This window comes from Penicillium solitum (genome assembly GCF_028829755.1).
Source record: "Penicillium solitum strain IBT 25940 chromosome Unknown utg000008l_segment0_segment0, whole genome shotgun sequence".
Lineage (NCBI taxonomy): Eukaryota > Fungi > Ascomycota > Eurotiomycetes > Eurotiales > Aspergillaceae > Penicillium > Penicillium solitum.
This window is the reverse complement of record NW_027072127.1, coordinates 4,589,477-4,609,072: the sequence shown is the minus strand read 5'-3', so window position 1 is coordinate 4,609,072 and position 19,596 is coordinate 4,589,477. Positions and strand designations below refer to the sequence as shown.

General features: G+C 49.2%; 8 protein-coding genes across 8 annotated transcripts; 4 read left to right on the top strand and 4 right to left on the bottom strand.

The window, feature by feature from the left end:
- Positions 1 to 736: 736 nt before the first annotated feature.
- On the top strand, positions 737 to 5,757 carry N7455_011049 (uncharacterized protein; the record flags this gene model as incomplete). Its single annotated transcript, XM_040961190.2, has 2 exons — positions 737 to 801; positions 870 to 5,757. The coding sequence occupies 2 exons, from the start codon at positions 737 to 739 to the stop codon at positions 5,755 to 5,757; spliced, it is 4,953 nt and encodes a 1,650-aa protein (XP_040808331.2).
- A 1,166-nt stretch (positions 5,758 to 6,923) lies between these two features.
- N7455_011048 (uncharacterized protein) lies at positions 6,924 to 7,481 on the bottom strand (the record flags this gene model as incomplete). Its single annotated transcript, XM_065606574.1, has 1 exon — positions 6,924 to 7,481. The coding sequence occupies one exon, from the start codon at positions 7,479 to 7,481 to the stop codon at positions 6,924 to 6,926; it is 558 nt and encodes a 185-aa protein (XP_065460537.1).
- A 1,591-nt stretch (positions 7,482 to 9,072) lies between these two features.
- On the bottom strand, positions 9,073 to 9,595 carry N7455_011047 (uncharacterized protein; the record flags this gene model as incomplete). The annotated part of the gene is made up of 4 exons (XM_040961186.2): positions 9,073 to 9,212; positions 9,274 to 9,364; positions 9,420 to 9,501; positions 9,561 to 9,595. The coding sequence occupies 4 exons, from the start codon at positions 9,593 to 9,595 to the stop codon at positions 9,073 to 9,075; spliced, it is 348 nt and encodes a 115-aa protein (XP_040808379.2).
- Positions 9,596 to 10,379: 784 nt separating this feature from the next.
- On the top strand, positions 10,380 to 11,213 carry N7455_011046 (uncharacterized protein; the record flags this gene model as incomplete). Its single annotated transcript, XM_040961185.2, has 5 exons — positions 10,380 to 10,667; positions 10,755 to 10,779; positions 10,840 to 10,984; positions 11,035 to 11,101; positions 11,151 to 11,213. 5 exons carry the CDS (start codon positions 10,380 to 10,382, stop codon positions 11,211 to 11,213), a joined length of 588 nt encoding a protein of 195 aa, XP_040808347.2.
- Positions 11,214 to 12,000: 787 nt separating this feature from the next.
- N7455_011045 (polysaccharide deacetylase family protein) lies at positions 12,001 to 13,080 on the bottom strand (the record flags this gene model as incomplete). The annotated part of the gene is made up of 4 exons (XM_040961188.2): positions 12,001 to 12,139; positions 12,188 to 12,592; positions 12,647 to 12,923; positions 12,975 to 13,080. 4 exons carry the CDS (start codon positions 13,078 to 13,080, stop codon positions 12,001 to 12,003), a joined length of 927 nt encoding a protein of 308 aa, XP_040808359.1.
- Positions 13,081 to 13,530: 450 nt separating this feature from the next.
- Positions 13,531 to 15,238, top strand: N7455_011044 (putative amidase; the record flags this gene model as incomplete). Its single annotated transcript, XM_040961223.2, has 3 exons — positions 13,531 to 13,559; positions 13,611 to 14,233; positions 14,289 to 15,238. The coding sequence occupies 3 exons, from the start codon at positions 13,531 to 13,533 to the stop codon at positions 15,236 to 15,238; spliced, it is 1,602 nt and encodes a 533-aa protein (XP_040808365.2).
- A 71-nt stretch (positions 15,239 to 15,309) lies between these two features.
- On the bottom strand, positions 15,310 to 16,235 carry N7455_011043 (SDR family NAD(P)-dependent oxidoreductase; the record flags this gene model as incomplete). The annotated part of the gene is made up of 3 exons (XM_065606573.1): positions 15,310 to 15,605; positions 15,657 to 16,112; positions 16,172 to 16,235. The coding sequence occupies 3 exons, from the start codon at positions 16,233 to 16,235 to the stop codon at positions 15,310 to 15,312; spliced, it is 816 nt and encodes a 271-aa protein (XP_065460536.1).
- Positions 16,236 to 16,404: 169 nt separating this feature from the next.
- Positions 16,405 to 19,373, top strand: N7455_011042 (C2H2-type zinc finger protein). The gene is made up of 6 exons (XM_040961194.2): positions 16,405 to 16,606; positions 16,659 to 17,072; positions 17,205 to 17,489; positions 17,543 to 18,581; positions 18,639 to 19,054; positions 19,111 to 19,373. The coding sequence occupies exons 1-6, from the start codon at positions 16,492 to 16,494 to the stop codon at positions 19,326 to 19,328; spliced, it is 2,487 nt and encodes an 828-aa protein (XP_040808367.2). The 5' UTR covers positions 16,405 to 16,491; the 3' UTR covers positions 19,329 to 19,373.
- The last annotated feature ends 223 nt before the right edge of the window (positions 19,374 to 19,596 follow it).

Genomic DNA, 19,596 nt, shown 5'->3' with positions numbered 1-19,596 from the left:
TCTATATATATATTGTAGTGAGTGCTGTGTAGTCGCAACTTCGACCTCTTCAAAAAGACGATAGTTAAGAGGTTCTAAGACCTTTTAAGGCGTTTTTAAGGCGTTGTTTTTTAGTGGGGAATCGGGATAAGCCGATTGAGATAGGTCATCTGAACCATTTTGACTGCGTCTGAAACATTTGGAGTAATTTGTTACCCCTCGGGCTCCCAAAGGAGTTTAAGTCAAAAGAATGACATTGTGATAGAAATATTAGCCACCATTATTAATATGACAAGTTCCACGGGTATATGGTACCTCACTCCACCACCAAAGTTCAGTGGTGGCCAATGTCACCCACCCTCTACCCGGAGTCCGTCCACCGCCGGTTTTGGAACATTTGCCATTTGCCATTTTCTCTCTTCGAAATTCTTTCCCCCCGCCCCTACCCTCCTCAACACAACCCTGGAAAAGATCTTGGATCCTTGCTTTGCACATTCTGAGTAGACTTCTCCCTACTCTTTTGCCTCTACGGCCCTCGATCCCTCGGAACCCTCATCCCGGCGTCACAGTTCAATCTTGACTTTGCGATGCCAGCCTTGTCCGGTAATCTAGTAAAATATTGTCGCTAAAGGGGTGGTTCACAATAATCAAATCCCGGTCGCATTACTCATTGATTACTATCGCCAGCTGAAGAGCTGTGTGATCGAGTCGCGTGAGCTCCGAGAGCTTCAGTTTTCTGCGAGCTTTGCGGTCAAACATGCTGCCGCAATGTCAAGGCCCCGTCTGGGCCATTGATGACCTGTCTCGTTGCTTCCAGCGCAAGTGGGTCTACACCAATGGCAATCCCGACCGTTGAAATTTTATGCTGATCACAAGATACGTCTTAATAGCATTCTTCAGGTCATACTTCCCCTCACAGTATGCGGCGCTTCGCTGCTGCTGATCCTAATTCGCCTCGCTCATCGATATGTCCTCACCCGAAAAGGTGTCGCTTACAAGGTCCTCCCGAACAATGACTCCGAAGAGGAGGTCCCCAGTGCGACGCAGGAAAACGAGTCCGATACGATACTATCCCAAGCTGTACAACACGAACAATCTCAGGTTGAGGTCAATCGCCCGCGTGGGGAAATAACTGTTGTACTACTTGAAATCGCAGCTTTGATTGGACAAGTTGCGCTCTACATCGTCATTTTGTCCACTCACGCCTGGGGCCGACATGGAACCCTTCCCGCCGTGGCTGGGCTTGTATCATGGGGCTATACCCTTTTCTTGGTGCTGGTCCGGTTCCTCTTATCGACCCTGGATCTTTCTTCCGCGCCGAGACTATGGACCCATACGGCAATTCTATACAGCTTCCAGTGGTTGTTCAACATCATGGTCTTCCGATCCGCCATTATCCACCCCTTGTCCCAGAACGCCCTGATTCTCAGCAGCATTCAGTTCGCTCTGAGTACGGTGCTGCTGCTCATTGCACTCACCACTCGCCGAGGCAACAAGCCAGTTCTGGTTGAGCGCGAAGATGGATTGGAGCCTCCGACACATCCCATGGCCAGTTTGCTGTCCCTTGCGACATTTTCCTGGCTCGACCCTTTGGTCATGAAGGGCTATCGTCAACCCCTGGAGCTTGCGGATGTTTGGAACCTGACTCCGTCTCAGAAGGCTTCGCACGTGCTTTCAGACTTCCGCAAGAGACAAATGAACGGCTCTTTGGCATGGAAGCTGATTCGGTTCTTCATGGGCACACTTCTAAAGCAGGGTGCCTGGACAATCTTCGCCAATCTATTTGTTTTCATGCCTAGTCTGCTCCTCAAGGCTATCCTTGAGTACGTGGAAGATCCCCGGTCGACCACGCCCAATGCGGCTTGGTTGTTCGCTATTCTGCTTTTCTGTTGCGCCGCGGTCCAAGGTGTGGCCGATGGACAATCCTTATACATTGGTCGTAAGATGGGTGTAAAAGTCCGTGCGATCATCATTGGTGAAATCTATGCCAAAGCTCTTCGCCGCAAGGCTGGTGCTTCATTAGAGGCTGTCAAGAAAGAAGATCCAATCTTGCCCCAGGATAAGAAAAGAAAGCTCTTTTCCTTTGGTCGCAAGAAGAAGGCCACGAATGGAAATGATGCCGAGGCTGGCAAAAAGCCAGACACAGAAGCCGAGGAACCTACACAAGCCAATGTTGGCACAATTATCAACTTGATGGCGATCGATTCGTTCAAGGTAAGCGAGGTTGGCGCCTATCTCCACTTTTTGTGGGCTAGTGTGCCAGTACAGATCATAATGGCGATTACTTTGCTCTACCACATCATGGGTTTCAGCTCATTTGCCGGTATCGCCCTGATGGCCCTCATGCTACCTATCAACCTTTTCATCGCCCGCCAGTTCAACAAGGTCCAGAACCAGATTTTGAAGGGCACCGATGCCCGTATTCACGCCACCAACGAAGTCCTCCAAAACATCCGCATCATCAAGTACTTTGCTTGGGAGCAGCGATTCCAGGACATTGTCGGCGAGAAGCGCAGGACCGAACTAAAAGCCCTGCGCAGGCGTTACATCCTCTGGTCCTGCGCTGCAACCGTCTGGTACGGCACACCCATTCTAATCACGTTCATGTCCTTCTTCTTGTACACCGTGGTCGAGAAGAAACAATTGACCCCTTCAATCGCTTTCCCTGCCTTGTCCATGTTCTCTTTGCTGCGTGTGCCCTTGGACCAGCTCGCCGATATGGTGGCCCACGTCCAGGAATGTAAAGTTTCCCTAGACCGTGTGGACAAGTACCTGAACGAGGAGGAAACGGGCAAATACGATCAACTCCGTGATAGTACTACCGCGGGAACACCTGTCAAGATTGGTCTTGAAAAGGCAACGCTATCCTGGAACAGCGCCACTGCTGAGTCCCAAGATACCGAAGCCGATGCCGACTTGGACGCTTTCCGTTTGATCAATGTCGACGTTGAATTCCTTATCGGCAAGCTTAACATCATTGTTGGACCCACTGGATCTGGCAAGACGTCCCTTCTCATGGCTTTGCTCGGAGAAATGAAACTTCTCGAGGGTCGTGTCCATCTCCCCGGTGGAATGTCCCACAGGGCAGACCTCCCAGTGGACCCTGAAACTGGTCTGGTTGACAGCATTGCTTACTGTGCCCAGGAAGCGTGGTTGGTCAACGACACCGTAAAGGAAAACATCATCTTCGCCTCTCCCTATAACGAGCGTCGCTATCGTGCAGTGCTCAAGGCCTGCGCTCTGGAACGCGATCTTGCTATCCTTGATGCTGGTGATCAGACTCTTGTTGGCGAGAAGGGCATCAGTTTATCTGGTGGCCAGAAGCAGCGAATCTCCCTTGCCCGCGCCGTCTACAGCAGTGGCCGCCACTTGCTGCTAGATGACTGTCTCTCTGCTGTCGACTCTCACACCGCCAAGCACATCTTCCGTGAAGCTCTTACCGGTCCTCTGATGTTGAACCGCACATGTATTTTGGTAACACATAATGTCGCTTTGACTGTTCCCGAATCGGATCAAGTTGTGGTGCTTGAGAACGGCAGAATTTCCGCCCAGGGTCGACCCAACGATGTCGCCGCTACTGGTGCATTGGGCGATGAGTTCCTCAAGTCTCGACCCGGCTCCCGGTCCGGCTCCCGTGGACACTCCCGTGTCCCATCGGACCATGAAGTCGAGGATGAAGATTTGAACGGCACTCCGAATGGAAAGCAAGAAGACAAGGCCAAGCTCTCTGAATCTAAGGCTACTGGTAGTATCAAATGGTCGACCGTCAGCATGTACCTCCGCGCCATGGGCCCATGGTACTATTGGGTCGGTGCTGTTTTTGTATTCTGTCTGCAGCAATTGGGTTCTGTTTCTACCAACCTCTGGATTAGACAGTGGGCAAACTCTTACCACACCTCCAAGGGTGGGACTGAGGATGCCGGGCAGTACGCTGCCGCAGCCCACCTCAAGCCCCCTACTTTCAACGTTGGAAGTGTCGGGCGCGTGAGCAGCTGGAGTCTGCCCCAACTTGGCGCAAGCTCTGCGAGCGAGGTTGATGGTGAGGTGAACGTGGCTTATTACTTGGGTGTGTATGCACTCCTGGGATTCCTCTACATCGCAATCTCTTTGTCTCGGGAAGCTGTTTTGTTCTGGGGCTCGCTCCATGCATCATGGAAGATTCATGATCGTCTTCTCAGGACGGTCATGCACGCCAAGTTCCGATTCTTTGACTCCACACCTCTTGGACAACTGATGAACCGGTTCTCCAAGGATGTTGAGTCTGTTGATCAGGAAGTTGCTCCTGTTGCTATTGGCATGCTCCACAGTCTGGCATCTGTGATTATGATTGTCATTCTGATCTCGTGGATCACGCCGGGATTCTTAATTGCTGGTGTGTTCATCACCCTGGTGTACACTGCTCTTGGTGCAGTGTATCTGAACTCTTCCCGAGACCTCAAGCGTCTGGAATCTGTGCAGCGTAGTCCGCTGTACCAGCAGTTCGGTGAGACCCTAAATGGTATCGTCACCATTCGTGCCTATGGTGATAGTCCTCGCTTCATGATCGACAACCACCGCCGCATCAATGCCTACAACCGGCCGCACATCTACCTCTGGGCTAGCAACCGCTGGCTCGCTCTCCGTGTCGACTGGACCGGTGCTCTGGTCTCTTTCTTCTCGGCTACCTTTGTGTTGCTGAACGTTGGAACGATCGATGCAGGTGCCGCGGGTCTTTCACTGACCTACGCCGTTACATTCACAGAGAACGTCCTCTGGCTTGTGCGTCTGTACTCTGAGGTTCAGCAAAACATGAACTCTGTCGAGCGTGTAAGAGAATATCTTGATGTAGACCAGGAAGCAGCCCCTATTATCGAGGAATCACGACCTGGGTCTGATTGGCCCAGCCAAGGTGCGGTCGAGTTCAACAACTACACTACACGGTACCGGCCCGATCTGGACTCGGTTCTCAAGGAGGTCTCATTCTCCGTAAAGGCTGGCGAAAAGGTCGGCATTGTGGGTCGCACAGGTGCTGGCAAGAGTTCTCTCGCGCTGGCTCTCTTCCGCGGTCTCGAAGCCGAGAAGGGTCAGATCATCATCGACGGTGTTGACATCGGGTCAATCGGCCTACGGGACCTGCGCGAGTCAATCACCATTGTTCCCCAGGATCCGACCCTGTTCACAGGAACCCTCCGCAGCAACCTCGATCCATTCGGTCTCTTCAGCGACGAGCAGATCTTCACAGCCCTCCGTCGCGTGCACCTAATCGGATCCAGCACCTCAGGCACCGCAACCCCCACAACCGCAAGCAGTCTCACCGCGACTGAAAGCAACGCCAACGGTAACGGTGTGAGCAGCAGCGCAGTGACAGTAATCGACAACAAAAACGTCTTCAATAACCTTGACAGCCAGGTCTCAGAGTCTGGCTCCAACCTCTCCCAAGGCCAGCGCCAGCTCCTGTGTCTCGCCCGCGCTTTGCTCAAGAACCCCCGCGTCTTGATGATGGACGAAGCAACCGCATCCATCGACTACGCCACCGACGCCAAGATCCAAGAGACTCTCCGCGAACTCAGCAACAGCACAATTATCACAATTGCGCACCGTCTGCAGACCATCATCGATTACGACAAAGTCCTTGTCCTCGACCACGGCCGGGTTATCGAGTACGATCACCCATGGAACCTCATCAACAAAGAAGACGGCCTCTTCCGCGGCATGTGCGATAACAGCGGGAACATGGATGTTCTTCTAGATGGGGCCCAGCGTGCTTGGACGCAGAAGCGTCTTGTTGATGATTCTTAATCAACGGCGCTTGCTGTTGTTCCCTGTTCCTTTATTTCCCCCCCTATTTTATAGAATCTCTCGCGTACATATCCATTGTTACCTTTGTCTATTACCTGTTATTGGTTTCCCCTCCTCGGGGCGGGGATGCAAAAAAGAGAGAGAGCGAGAGAGACATCAATGTAATCATCATTTTATCCATGGATGGCCTAAAGGCTTTATCATCATTATCATCTATTCCAATGTGTGGCATCTTTGCTTTTTTACCCTTTTTCTGCTACATTGCGTATGCACTGCTATCAATTACACATGTATCTTTTCTGGGGTTCTTGTAAGCTTACATTTAGTCCATCGTCGCATGACACATCAGAATCTATGCTTCTGAAAGCGAATGAGAATGTTTGCGATACTGCTTGAGGTTGTGTAGATCCCTTTTTTCAAATATAATATTAGCTCGAGCTATGTGATAGTTATGTATGAGGTACGTTACGCAGGTTCATGGCGCTTTCTTTAGTGTAGCAATTCTCGAATATTTGTATTCAGAACAAATAAGCCTACAGTGACATTTTGACACTGGAAAGTACTCTCATCCAGTAACATCGATTTGGAGATGACCCCAGAGAAACAGAATCAGGTATCTTCAATCTGATCATGTCTGCCCATCTTCAATTCCCAAGCTGCTTCTTCGCCAGCAAGTCCCACAAAGTGCCCAGCATTTTATCCCGCCCACATAGATGTCCTCTTCGATATCTCCTCCATTCAATTGACATTCTCATTGTTTGTCGCAAGCCGAGGCAGGAAGGTGATGGTGTGATTCCAGTTGAATCACGACATTTGGGCAAGTCGTCACGGACGAGTGACCGAGTCATTCAGGATATACCCCCGAGCCTTGATTCCCGAGCTAGTATTCCCCCATCTATGTCGATGTCCATCGAACCGTCGAAGAAATCCCATATCGAAGATGGGGTCGATTCAATGGAGCGGGACTGCCGGGTCCAAGTCCCACAGTAATGAACCAAGCCTCCGACCGAGTGGAGAAAGGGCAGAGCTCCCAAGGCTGGGATGTCCCATGGTAGTAGATTCCCTAGCTTCTCTTCATAGAAAAGCGCATTCCGAGAGCAAAAAAAGGGAAGTGTGAGATGAAAGTTTCAACGGAAAAATTAATCCAACAATCACATGTCACATTCTCACTTCTTAGCGCGGATCCCCCTCAAAACGGTAAAGCAACACACGATCGCAGCCGAAACAACGAAGAATCCAAACGGCGGCCAGTAAATCGGGTAGTTGTTTGATGCAAACGCGGTCACGATAGATTCTTTCAGACGGGACCGAGACTGAGACTGGGACTGGGACTGGAACTGCCTCAGCTTTGTGTTCTGAGTTGTGTGCCAATCCGGCTGTGATTGTCCCGATGCGTCCGTGCCGATCGCAGTATCCATATCCGTATCCGGTGATTTGCGAAGCTCCGTCTCCGTCTCCATTTTATGATCCTTTGATTTCGGCTTCGGGTTTGACGGTGAGCCGTTTGATGAGGGTACGAAGCCTGCTTCGCGCATCGCTGTTTCTTTCAACATTGCTGCGAGTTCATCTTGATCGGGTAGGGTTTCCGGGAAGTAGTATCGGTTATTGTAGGTATTTCTTGGTGTCAGGGATTTGAATGCGATTGAGTTTTCGTAGGGAGTTGGAAGTGCGAGGATTTGGAGTGAGTGCATTAATATGAAGAGCAGGGCCAATTTGCGGGCCATTTTCTGGAATGGTGATGTGATGATACGATATGGTGATAACGGACGGCTGCGGGTGAGGATGTGATATGATTGACAGGCTTTCCCAGGGCTTCAAGCTCTGGAGTGGAGGATATGAATATTTATACGAATAAGAATAAGAATAAGAGAGAAGGAAAAGGGAACAGAAATTAGAAGAGCGAGATACTATCAAAGAGAAAAGAGCACGTGGAGTCCCATTCGGATTCGGAAACGGAGGTCCCTCGCATAAAAGACATGAGACACTTTATGATACTTTAGTAGTCAGACTATAATAGTAGACTATAATAGTATTAGTTGAGTATTATTTTAGTATTATTCGAGTATAAAAGTCCAGGCCCTTATCTTCCTCTTTTTAAGTGTATCTGTCTAGCCTTAAATCTGTAAAATGGACCAATAGATCATAGCCTTGTGCACCCGTGGACCCTTTCCCCTCAGCTATACCTACAAAATAGAATAATCCTGCGATTTTTGCCGAGACAAGATGAACTTCCTCGCATTACCCCTCTAAATGATCCTGAATCTAACTAGTTAGTTAGTTAACTAGCACGGAATTACACCCCTGCAAACTCAGGCACTGGCGCAAAAGCACAAGCTTCCCCCCACCTGCGCCAAGATAAGGAAACACGCCAAGCCAAGATGCCCATCGCGCACGCTAGCCAACTCGCACGACAGCCAACCGCTAGCAATATTAGCCTGCAGGCCGACTGCGACACACAGCCGCTAATGATCAGGACTGGCAGCGTGATGCCGTTCGTGATCAATCTGACAGCGTCACCGCTGATACGATTCATCTACCCCGGGCGCACATCCTCAGCTTCGATAGTAGGTGGGAGGATATTACCAAGCTCACCTTAAGCTATTAGACTTCGGGTAGTCTGTCAATTTCAGATCTTACAGGGGAAGACAAAGTTGCAGTACTGTAGACGAAAACACTGATCAGTAGTGTGGCACGTGCCACACAATACTAGCGACAGATATATATAAACACTCTTAAGCCCAAACTGCATCAGTACATGCGAGGACTCACGCAAGTTAGCATACATACCAATGACTGTCATTGCGATTGAGCCGAACATGACCGTGCCGGTTGAATGCAGCAATATTGCATTGAGTGTCGTTGGCATGCCAATGATACTCGACGCTGCAACAACCATATAGCCTTGTGGGTGAACAGAAGACTTATCACTTCCTTATCGACTAGTCTGCCAATAACCTGTGCCTTGTCTAAAATGGTGTATGATTGGATGGGTTTATAGCACTTGATTTGGGGTACCTAGGTATACATGAATGTAGTTGGGGTATGTGGGATGTAGTTAGTAGTTATCTGTGTTGGGGTTGGGTTTGGGGTAGATATCTCTGCCAATCTTCAAATCAGTCTAATTAATAGAATCCACCTTAATAGTAAATTCAGGCTTCCATCCGAGTTCTTGGAGAAACCTTGGAAGACAAGCAAAATAAGCATCAAAATGGAAACGACATAAAATGATTGGTCGAACTACGGGGTTGCAAGAGGGTAAACTAGATACTTTGGGTCTGCTGTTCTGAAATCCACGACCATTCTGAGCTCCATATCTTAGTCCGCGTTTTTACAGTATCCTTGCAAGCCCTTAAAGCCACAGTAGTAATCGAACTCATCCCCACCCATATGGAAGCCGAAGGAGAAGCAAGAAGGAGTGCCAGACCATCCATCCATAGCGTATGTATCCATTTTGCCTGCATGTCAATCTCAGATTAGAAGAGTACATTGTTAATTGCTCGGGAACGGAGTCCTCACAGTCAGGGCAATGATCCCATTTTTTAGTGCCTGTATTGCGGTTCCGGTATCGGGTGCATGCATAAGTTGAGGCATCGGTGTTGAAGTCCCACTAAAATAATTTAGTTCCTGTAACCTTGCAATTGCCTAGTCATACTAGTACTCACATATGCGTCTTGGACAGAGTTGCTACCGTGACGCTTGCCACAGGCGCAGAAGTTGTGTAAATCAGCAAGAACGCTGCCGAACCTAGAGGGGTTGTTAGGACACAATTTGATAACCTAGGATCTAACATAAGACCGACTTACAAAAGCGAACTAGAGATAAGAATTGATAGCTTCATGTCTTTGGGTAAAGGACGTGAAAGCTAGAGTAGGTAGATATAATAAGGTGCCAGTGAGGGTCGAAATAAGTCAGTCAAAAGTTTTTGTGGTTAGGTAGGACGACAAGTGACCGGAGGAAGGAAGCAGCTTTACTATATAGCATTCTCGGAGAGGAAATGGGGGGTGAAATGAGTATGGTGAATCTTTCCACAGAGAACGCGGAAGACAAGTTCCCAGTGCCGAAATGAGGCCTTTGCTACAAATGTCAATAACTTTACTGGACATAGTTGAAGCATAACGCCTAATAGGATAAGTTTCGTAACGTGGTCCATGAGTGAGACACCTCAGAACACCATCCCGAACCCGAGAATTATCAGGAGATTCCTTCTAGAATCTACTCCGTAGAGAGAGAAATTATTGTCTAAAGGATTGGCACTAACTATATTGTGTCTCACTCGCTGGGTTAGTGATGCTTGGGATTCCCCACTTTACACTCAATTTAACTATGGAGCTAACACGTAAACTAGGCAACATTGGTATTGGCCCATACCAATCAATTATCCAACTTTATTTTCCCATTGCCATACTTGAAGGATTCTACGAAGTTACTTCCCCCCCTTTCGAAGATGTTGATATCTGCAAATAGCTCTTCCGGGGGATCCGGGAAGAGCTAACAAAGCCCGGTCTTGCACGCCTGGAGTCGACAGGAAGAAATGGAGCATAAATACCGGCCTCGCAGCCCAAGCAGCAGACTACAAAGTTTCTCTTTGCTTTACAACCACTCCTCTTATCAAACTTTGCAAGATGCGTCTGAGACAGGTCGTTTTCCTTTCTCTGCTTGGCTTCGCCGCCGCTGCTCCTGCCCCTGATGGACTTGACAGCGGGCCTGCTTCTGTATATGACGACTTCAAGCCCGACTGGAACGCCTTTGAGAGCGACTTCAAACTGGCTTTGGAGGAGTTCAATGCGGACCCGAGTTTGACCAAGCGCCTGAACACCGAAAGCTCTGGCAATGTCGCATACGGGAAGGCAATCTATGCTGCCGGTGCTGCCGCTGTCAGTCAGGTGAAGAGTCTTAAGAATTGGAATAAGGTACTATACAATGCTCTCTTTTTCTCCCTCTGCGTTTTTGTTGTTGCCTCTGCCTTTATATGACGGGAAACTGACCGTCTCAACTAGTCCAGGGAACAGTTCATTCAGTTAGGTAAGAAGAAAGAGAACCATTCCTTTCTCTGGAAATCCAGTGCTAAAAAGTCATTTCCAGTCACCCAGGGTATGGTGGACCATAACCCTGACCCCGAGACAGCCGTGGCTGCAATCTGCTACAACAAGGGCTATGGAATCAAGGATCCGGAAGGGATTTATGGCCTACACAGCGAAACGCTTTCTGTTTGGCCGCTGTCAACCGAGTAGGTTTGGAGTAGACCTGAACGTAATTTGAAATACTAACTAGTTCCAGCTACGACTGTTTCTACATGGGCAAAAACAACGCCTTCTGGTCTTACGGTGATGGTGGCAGCATCAACGTAAGTTTGAAACCACCACTGCAGAAGTTCCTAGAGCTAACAAACCCAGTTATACACCCGCTGGCAACACGGGGTTTGTCGTTTCGACGACAAATCGGATCTCTACTGCTAAAGGGTAGAACTCCTCTTCACAGAAGAGCCGGAAGGGGTTGTGGATATGACTGGTTTTATCCCCAACGATGATCCCTAAGTGGAAGGAGGTTAACCATAGGTTACCACGTGGATGAACTGAGGGCTGGGTCAGTGCTATAAGAAAGTTAGCCAAGATTTGCGTTGAGCCTCGTTCGTATTGGCCTACTTGCCCTCTCCCATGTTTGCCCTTTACATTCCTTCCACGTCTACCTTAGTTTTCTTACCTAGTTCATCCTGATCTATCGCTCCAGATATGTACTAGTCCATTCGCCATATTTCTTGTGTTTTCCTATTGCTTCCTCACTCTTTGATTGCCTAACAGCCACTGCACGTTACTGAGATATTTTTGCTCTATTCTCTCTTGGCTGAATTTCGTGTTCCTCTTCAGCTACAAGAATCGTTTAAGAATCAAAGTTGCGACAAACCGGGCCATTTCGATGCGTGGGCTCCGTTCTAGTTTCCCGAGAGAAAATGCATTCAATTTATCACTCAATCAAGATTATCTTCCTAGTATAACAGGCGTTATTAGTACTGGGTGTTTATCCAATCTGCATTAATATACTCTACTTAACGTAATATCTTATATATTAAATCAACCCTATATAACCCTAGTTTTTATATTTGTTTATATAGGACGGGTAATTGCTGGTTAATTAGACAGCTAGTAGTAAATATTAATACTGAACTACTACTATAAGTTACTAGTAAATTTACAACCTGAAAACTTGACGACTACCGCGCTGGATTGTTATACCTCAGATTAGACTTCACTTCTCTAACATCAAACCAGCCTTTGCAGGCATCAAGGCCCCAGGTGGAGGGGTGTTCTTATTCTTGAATTCATCACAAACCTGTTCCATCGTCACAAATTCAACACCCTCGTGCTTTTTGAAATGTTCAATAAGCCTGTGAAAGGTCAGTCATACTCCGCACAAAGTTATCATCACAACACACCTTTCATGCATCAACAGCACATGAGGCCTTCCCGAAACATCCGGGTGGATAGTAATCGGGAAGATAAACTCATCATACTCGCGGTAGAAGTAGTCGAAATGGTCGCGCCAGATATCCTCCACGTCCCGCGGGTTGACAAAGCCATGACTGTTAGGCGCGTTCTTGATGAACATCATCGGTGGTAGATCATCAATGTACCAATTGGAAGGGATCTCAACCAGCCCTGTCTGGGATCCATGCTCAAGGGGCTTCATCCATGTCTCAGCTTTCTGCTTGTAATCGATCTTAGTCCAGCTGTCGCCGGTCCGGAGGTAGTAAGCCTGACAGTCCTCGTGGCTCATGCTGTGATCGTACTCGATGCCGTAGTCGAGGAGAAGCTGGGCTCCTTCTTTGCTTGTTTCCCACCTGTTTGTATGCAATTAGCACCCTTGATAAATGCCAAATCAAAGATAGTCGTACCAGGGTGCCACGCTTCCTCGTGGAGGCTTTCCAGCGAACTCGGTCAACATCCGATACGTTTTGTCGAGCACATCGCGCTGCTGCTCTATAGACATGTCTGTCGGGTTCTCGTGGGAATATCCGTGTAAGCCGATCTCGTGGCCTGCGTCCCGGACTGCGGCCATGTCCTCCGGGAAGGTCTCGAGGGAGTGGCCGGGGATGAACCATGTTGTCTTAATGTCATATTTCTTAAACAGCTTCAACAATCGTTGGGTTCCAATTGTTCCTGCCCAGTATCCTATGTCATAGTTAGAGAGCATAATTCCAGAGAGAAACCACCGAACCCTACCTCTGCTGATATCGTTTGTGGAATCCTCTCCACCATACGAGCCTAGCCAGCCGGCTACAGCATCAACATCCACACCATAGGTAATAAGAACTCGCTTTGGTGCCATTGTGAATGATCAATTGTTATAATTCAAACTCGGTCGATTACCAGGAGAAGTTCGGCTTTTAAACCAATGAATGCGGGGAAGGTGAACCCCTCACCTGTTGATCACGCACCGACAATTTCACATCATTTACTGATATCCTGATTGACTGATATACTGATTTACACGATAATTTACATTTCTTAATTTACAACATTGCTTATCTCTGCCCTTGGTGAACTCCATCCACAATGCCGAGATGTCTCCAACACAATTGGGGTTACGTTGGGGTAGGCAGTCATTGTCTCCAGTGAGACAACGAGACCCAGTTTAATGGACTCCAAGATATATAGTGTTGGAGAAAATCACGATGAACTAGGAAAGGATTACGACAACAATGGGGGTCCCCTCATAAACTGTGACATCCCCCAAAGATACTATCCAGAGAATATCCAACGGCGTCAAAGAGTGACCATGTCAGTTCATTTCACAAGTATTTCAGAGTAAGTGTTTCCATATTTGGTGGCTTTATCGTATACTGACAGTTGTTATAGGAACAACCCCGTCCAGCCGGGCGATGCAGAAGCCCTCCTCAAACCGTTCGGCCTGACCATCGACCCAGCCGAGGCACAAGATTTCCACACGCTTCTAGCAGCAGTTCACGACTGCGCCGAAAGTGTAGCCGCATTGCCGGACTATCAACCAGTCCCCGATCAGACCAAGTATCCACGCGAGGATGTGCGCCGACCAAGTGAAAAAGAACAAGTTTTCGGGCACGCATGGGCACACCGATTTCTTATCCGGGGTAATCCCCAGGGCGGGCCTCTGGAAGGTAAATCCATCAGTTTGAAAGATGTCATTGCAGTTGCCGGCGTGCCGCAGCTTCTGGGAAGCGATATCATTCCTTCTTGGACACCCACTACAGATGCGACAGTTGTAACGCGATTGCTGGAGGCGGGCGCTGATATCCATGGGACGTCGACTTGTGAAAATATGTGTCACTCTACGTCTTCGTATACCAGTGCCCAGGGTACGGTGGAGAATCCAAATGCTCAAGGTTATTCGGCGGGCGGGAGTACCTGTGGCGGTGCAGCACTGGTCGCCGCCGGTATAGTGGACATTACCATTGGTGGTGACCAGGGTGGGAGTATACGCGTGCCCGCTTCGTTTTGTGGATGTAAGATGTCTTTATCACTTGAGGATAAATGTGTCACGAGCTAACTTGCTTCTAGGCGTTGGACTGAAACCCACTCATGGCCGAGTTCCCTTCACTGGGATTGCTAGCGGCGATGCCATTAATGACCACACTGGCCCACTATCCCGAACAACACTTGAGACTGCAGTATGCCTAGATGTCATCAGTGGTTATGACGGCATTGATGATCGGGCTGTCGGTAGCTCGAAGCCAGGCTCTACCAGATTCGCAGAGACTCTTCAGCAGGATCCGAACACACTTGACGGCTTCAGGGTCGGCATTCTTGTTGAAGGATTTGAGCACAGCGCGGTAGACCCACATGTCAAGGGCGCGGTATTGACTGCTACCCAGAAATTCAAAGATCTGGGCGCAACAATCGAGGAAGTATCTCTGCCAGAGCATTTACAAGGGCCTGCGATCTGGACTATCCAGCAGCGAATTGCCGGGGCGCAGACTCTTTTAGGCCAGAATACAGGCCGAAGAGGGCTTTACATGACTGACATGGAGCGCGCACGGCTTCCATGGACTGATGATGGTTTCCAGAGAGCGTTCCCGTCCACCAAGAACGTTATCATTAACGGTCTATATCTAATGCAACAATTCCCTGATCTCTACGGAAAAACTGCCAATATCGGACGACTGCTCAGTGACAAGTACGAAAAGCTGTTTGAGAAGTATGATCTCTTGGTAATGCCTACAACACCGGTTGTTGCCCCTCGACATGGAAAGCGAGAACTCCCGCTGGATTCCCTCAAGCCTAGTATGGGTCTTACAATCAACACTGCCATATTCAACGTGACGGGCCACCCGGCGCTATCCATACCCGTCGGGTTTGCTCCAGCAAAGGAAGATAACCAGATCATGCTGCCAGTTGGGATGCAGATTGTTGGTGGATTGTGGCAGGAAGAGAAGATTCTGCGGGCTGGACATGTTTGGGATACTCATTTTGACTGGAAGAAGATGCATTACTCTACAGATAAGAACTAGATACCAATTTGCATCTGTCGCGTTCAAGTATTAGAATTATGTCGTCGACATCCTGTCATCTCAACATGTAGTTAGACCGTTATATATCCACCATCAACCACCATGGCATGGCCCTGAACAAACGATGCCTGTGTTGAACACAAGAAAAGAATAGCATCAGCCACTTCTGCCGGCTGACCCATTCTCTTCATTGGTGCGGTCTCCACTGCTGGCATGATGGCCTCACGGACCTCAGGCTTCTCCATTACTAGTGGCGTTTCAATAACGCCAGGGCAGACACAGTTGACTCGAATACCATCTCTGGAATAATCGATGGCATCCGCACGTGTCATTCCAATAATAGCAGCCTTCGAGGCACAATATGCAGCTATCACAAACTCAATAATGCGTTTCACGGGTAGAGAGAAAAAGCACTTACGAGCACCCGGGCGGCTGACAATGCCAAGTTGACTGGAAACATTTACCACAGCACCACGTTGAGGTGGCCGATTGGAATCATGACTAGGGAGTCCACTTTGTGTGACCATCTGCCTAAGCTGTGCCCGAGATGAGAGCCAGCAACCTCGGTAGTTGATGTTATTGACGCGGTCGAATTCCTCAAGCGACATCTCTGCCGAGCGCATAGGCTTGCCAAGGACTCCTGCACAGTTCACGGCATAGTCCACTCGTCCAAATTCTTGTACAACTGCATTAATGAATGCATCCGCGAATTGGTCATCTGCCACGTCCCCGGCCATTGCTAGCAGCCGTACTTCTGGATATGTCGAGGTGACGACTTTTGCCGTTTGCTCTAGGGACTCGTCATTAAGGTCTGTGATAGCGATTTGGGTACAACCAGCTGCAGCGAAAGCTTTTGTAGTTGCGGCGCCGATTCCTGTGTGTTTATGTGAGTGACGGATGTTAATGTTGCGGGTGCTTCCAAGGTTGGTTTACCAGTTCCACCTGCACCAGTGATTACCGCAACACCAGGAAACATATTGAGGGGTAATTGGGTCATCTGGACAAGATAAAATTATCACGAATCACCAGAATAAATTTGAATATATCTGAATGTGAACGATGCAAGTTCTATACCTCCCGAGGTCCCGCCTCTCTCCAAATGGCCCCACCCTTATCGCTTATCGCGGGCCGACAATCCCGGCGGACCCCGAGTTGGAGCAGTTGGGGTCGACTCTCCCACTTCGACATCCACATGTTCAACCCCCAGGCCTTCTCTTCTCCAAACCAGTTCTCCATATCCCCCCAATGTTTCAATGTCCCCATCACCCCAGCCGCACAGGGGTGCTCGTGGAGCAAGGGCACGTATCTGTATACACTGCGGTCGGAGTTTCCGACGGACTGAGCATTTGGAGCGACACATCCGCACCCGTAAGCAATTTCCGGGGAGATCCCCGCAGCTAATGCTAACCCAGTAAACTAGACACCAAGGAGAAGCCGTTTATTTGCTTCTGTGGGGCGGCCTTTACTAGAAGGGATCTATTGAAGCGTCATACACGCATTTCACATCAAGATGGGCTGACCTCACCGACGCCGCCCGAGCCAACGACGAAGTCGGATTTCCAGCCGACGCATCATCCTGCACCCATCCCGCCGCAATATGATACACCAACTAGGCCCGTACCCGTGGAATCCCTTGCAGGATCATCGGTTGTGCACCAATGGGCTGGAGCACAGAACACGCCATATTTAGATCCAAATCACAATGCCGGCATGCTTCCTGCTCCTACTGCAGGGGCTCCAAACAGAGCCATTGATCCCCATACGGGTATGGTGCACGATCCGGATATGCTTCAAGCTGCCCAGCTGCTTCTTCCAGGCGATTACCGACCTACAGGTACGTTTTTGATAGTTATTCAAGTATATACTTCCTAATGCCCCGTGCAATATGCAATACCCTCCTATCTCGTAAACGGTCTTTCGCATTGACTCCCATTCTTGGAAATCTATTGATCTGACACAGAAACAGGACAACCGATGCCCTACTTGCCCGAAGATCTGAATCATTTCCAGGAATTTACCCATTTCTTGGATTCGATTGGCTTGCCGGGGGAATGGGTTCCCAGCGAAGGTGAAACATCTCAGACACAAGAGGTTAACCTGGAAGACGTAAAAGAGACAGGTAGACACGCCCAAGAGCACCATGAGCGGCCGCGACGAAGCGGAGAAGGTTCTCGAGGAGACTCACCATTCAGATCCTGGCTTCCATCTGTGCCAAGGGGCGACCAGAGCCTCGGCACCCTGTCTGATTCTGGTAAATAGCACCTTACATTACTACGATTCTCTAGATTACTGATATTGTTCCAGAACCGCCCCAAAGCGCAAAGAGGACATCACGATTCAATGTCACCGAAGACCAGCGGTTTCGCCTTGCGGCATCTCTCGAAGAATTTCGCAATGTCATTCCGGATTTCGTATTGCCGTCTCGTCACACATTGACCCGGTACCTCACTTCCTATTTTGAAGGATTCCACCCACATCTTCCCTTTATGCATATCCCGACTTTTCATATCAATGAACGCGCCCCCGAGGTGGTTCTTGCTATCATGACGATCGGAGCCCAGTACAGATTTGAGCACCGCAACGCAGAAAGAATATTCCACGTCTCCAAGGCAGTCCTATTTGAACGGATGTCTAGAGAGCCCCGTTTCCCAACTAAGCCAAGCTACAATCCAGGCTCTCAAGTACCGCTAGGGATATCTCCTTATTCTAACTTTGGCGATCAATCCCTCACGCAACCGCAGGTAACAGCGGAACGAACTGCTGTTTGGAAGCAGATCGAAATAACTCGCTGCCTCCTTATTCTGATGGGCTACTCCACGTGGGAAAACGCGAGATTGGTGCAAGAAGCATTCCATCTTCAAGGCTTGTTGGTTCGGCACCTCCGCGAGGCTGGGTTGACGGAAGATACAACACGCTCTGATCCACGCGCACCACTCGACTGGTATGAATGGGCGGACCAAGAATCCGGGCGACGCACAAAGTTGATTGCGTTCTGCTTTATCCATGTTCACAGCATCGCATACAATGCCTACCCATCTCTGCGCAGCAATGAGATACACTTACGTCTCCCATGTTCTACCGTCGAATGGACCGCTAGCACCGCTGCAGAGTGGGAAGCAGCCCAGCGAGAACGAGGTCCCCAGCAGTTGTTCTTCCAGGACGCATTGACCCTCCTCTTACAAAAGTCCCGATCGGCCAAACCACTAGACCCCATCCCGGCTCCACTGGGTAACTACATCCTCTTGCACGGACTCCTGCAACGGATCCACTTGGTGAGCGAGCTCTCATTGCCGAACGGAAACCACTCCACAACTCTCCCAACGGAGGAACTGAATAAACTAGAGTAAGTCCCATACCCGCAAATATTCCCCAGATCAACCTCTAATCATCGAATTCACAGACGAGCCCTCCGATCCTGGACCTCCGTGTGGCAACAAGCCCCAGAATCAAGTCTAGACCCGCACAACGCAAACGGTCCAATCCCGTTCACCTCCAGTGCCTTCCTGGGACTTGCTTACGTCCGCCTATCTCTAAATCTCGGTCCTCATCGCCGCCTGGAGACCCGCGACCCAAAAATAATAGCCAGCGCACTTCGCCGCTCTCCACGCCCCGAACGAAGCTACCGTCTTATTCCGGCACTTATATACGCCGCTCATGCTCTCAGTATCCCCGTGCGTCTAGGAATAGACCACATTGCTCGCAGTCAAGCCTTCTTCTGGAGCGTGCGGCACTCGCTGGCTAGTATTGAATGTGCAGTGTTACTAAGCAAATGGCTATTTACCCTTGCGGAGGCGGGACCGGATCAGTCGTTGAGTGGTATGTCGATGCTCTGCCTGCTCTATGTGTGTTATTAGCTAACAATTCTGATACAGAAAACGAAACTCGCATCCTACGGTGGACCCGCTGTATTGTCGAAGAGGCGTACTCGTCTATTGACACGGATGAAGGTGAGGCGCCGCCAGATCTTGAACCCGCTTCTTTGGGATTGGCCGTTCTTAAGTTGTGGGCTAGGTTATTTGGGACAAATACTCAATGGCCGTTTATTAATGTTCTTGGACAAAGCTTGGAAGAGTATATAACTATGATTTAATGTTGATATTATGTCTTTGGCGTTTGTATATATTGAGGCTTGTTGGAATATAATGTGTTCATGATCTCATGATCCCAAGTGACTTTTCTAAACATCTACAACTAACTCAAGAGTGAAACATCACAGAATGTATTGAATTACAGCTACTATTGATTCAAAAGCATTGTGGTATCGATGTATGCCTTTGACTATGGCGCGTCACCGTCTTTTTGTGCTTTTCTATTTTTCCTTTCTGTCAATTCAGCTCTCCCCCACAAATCCCCCCTGT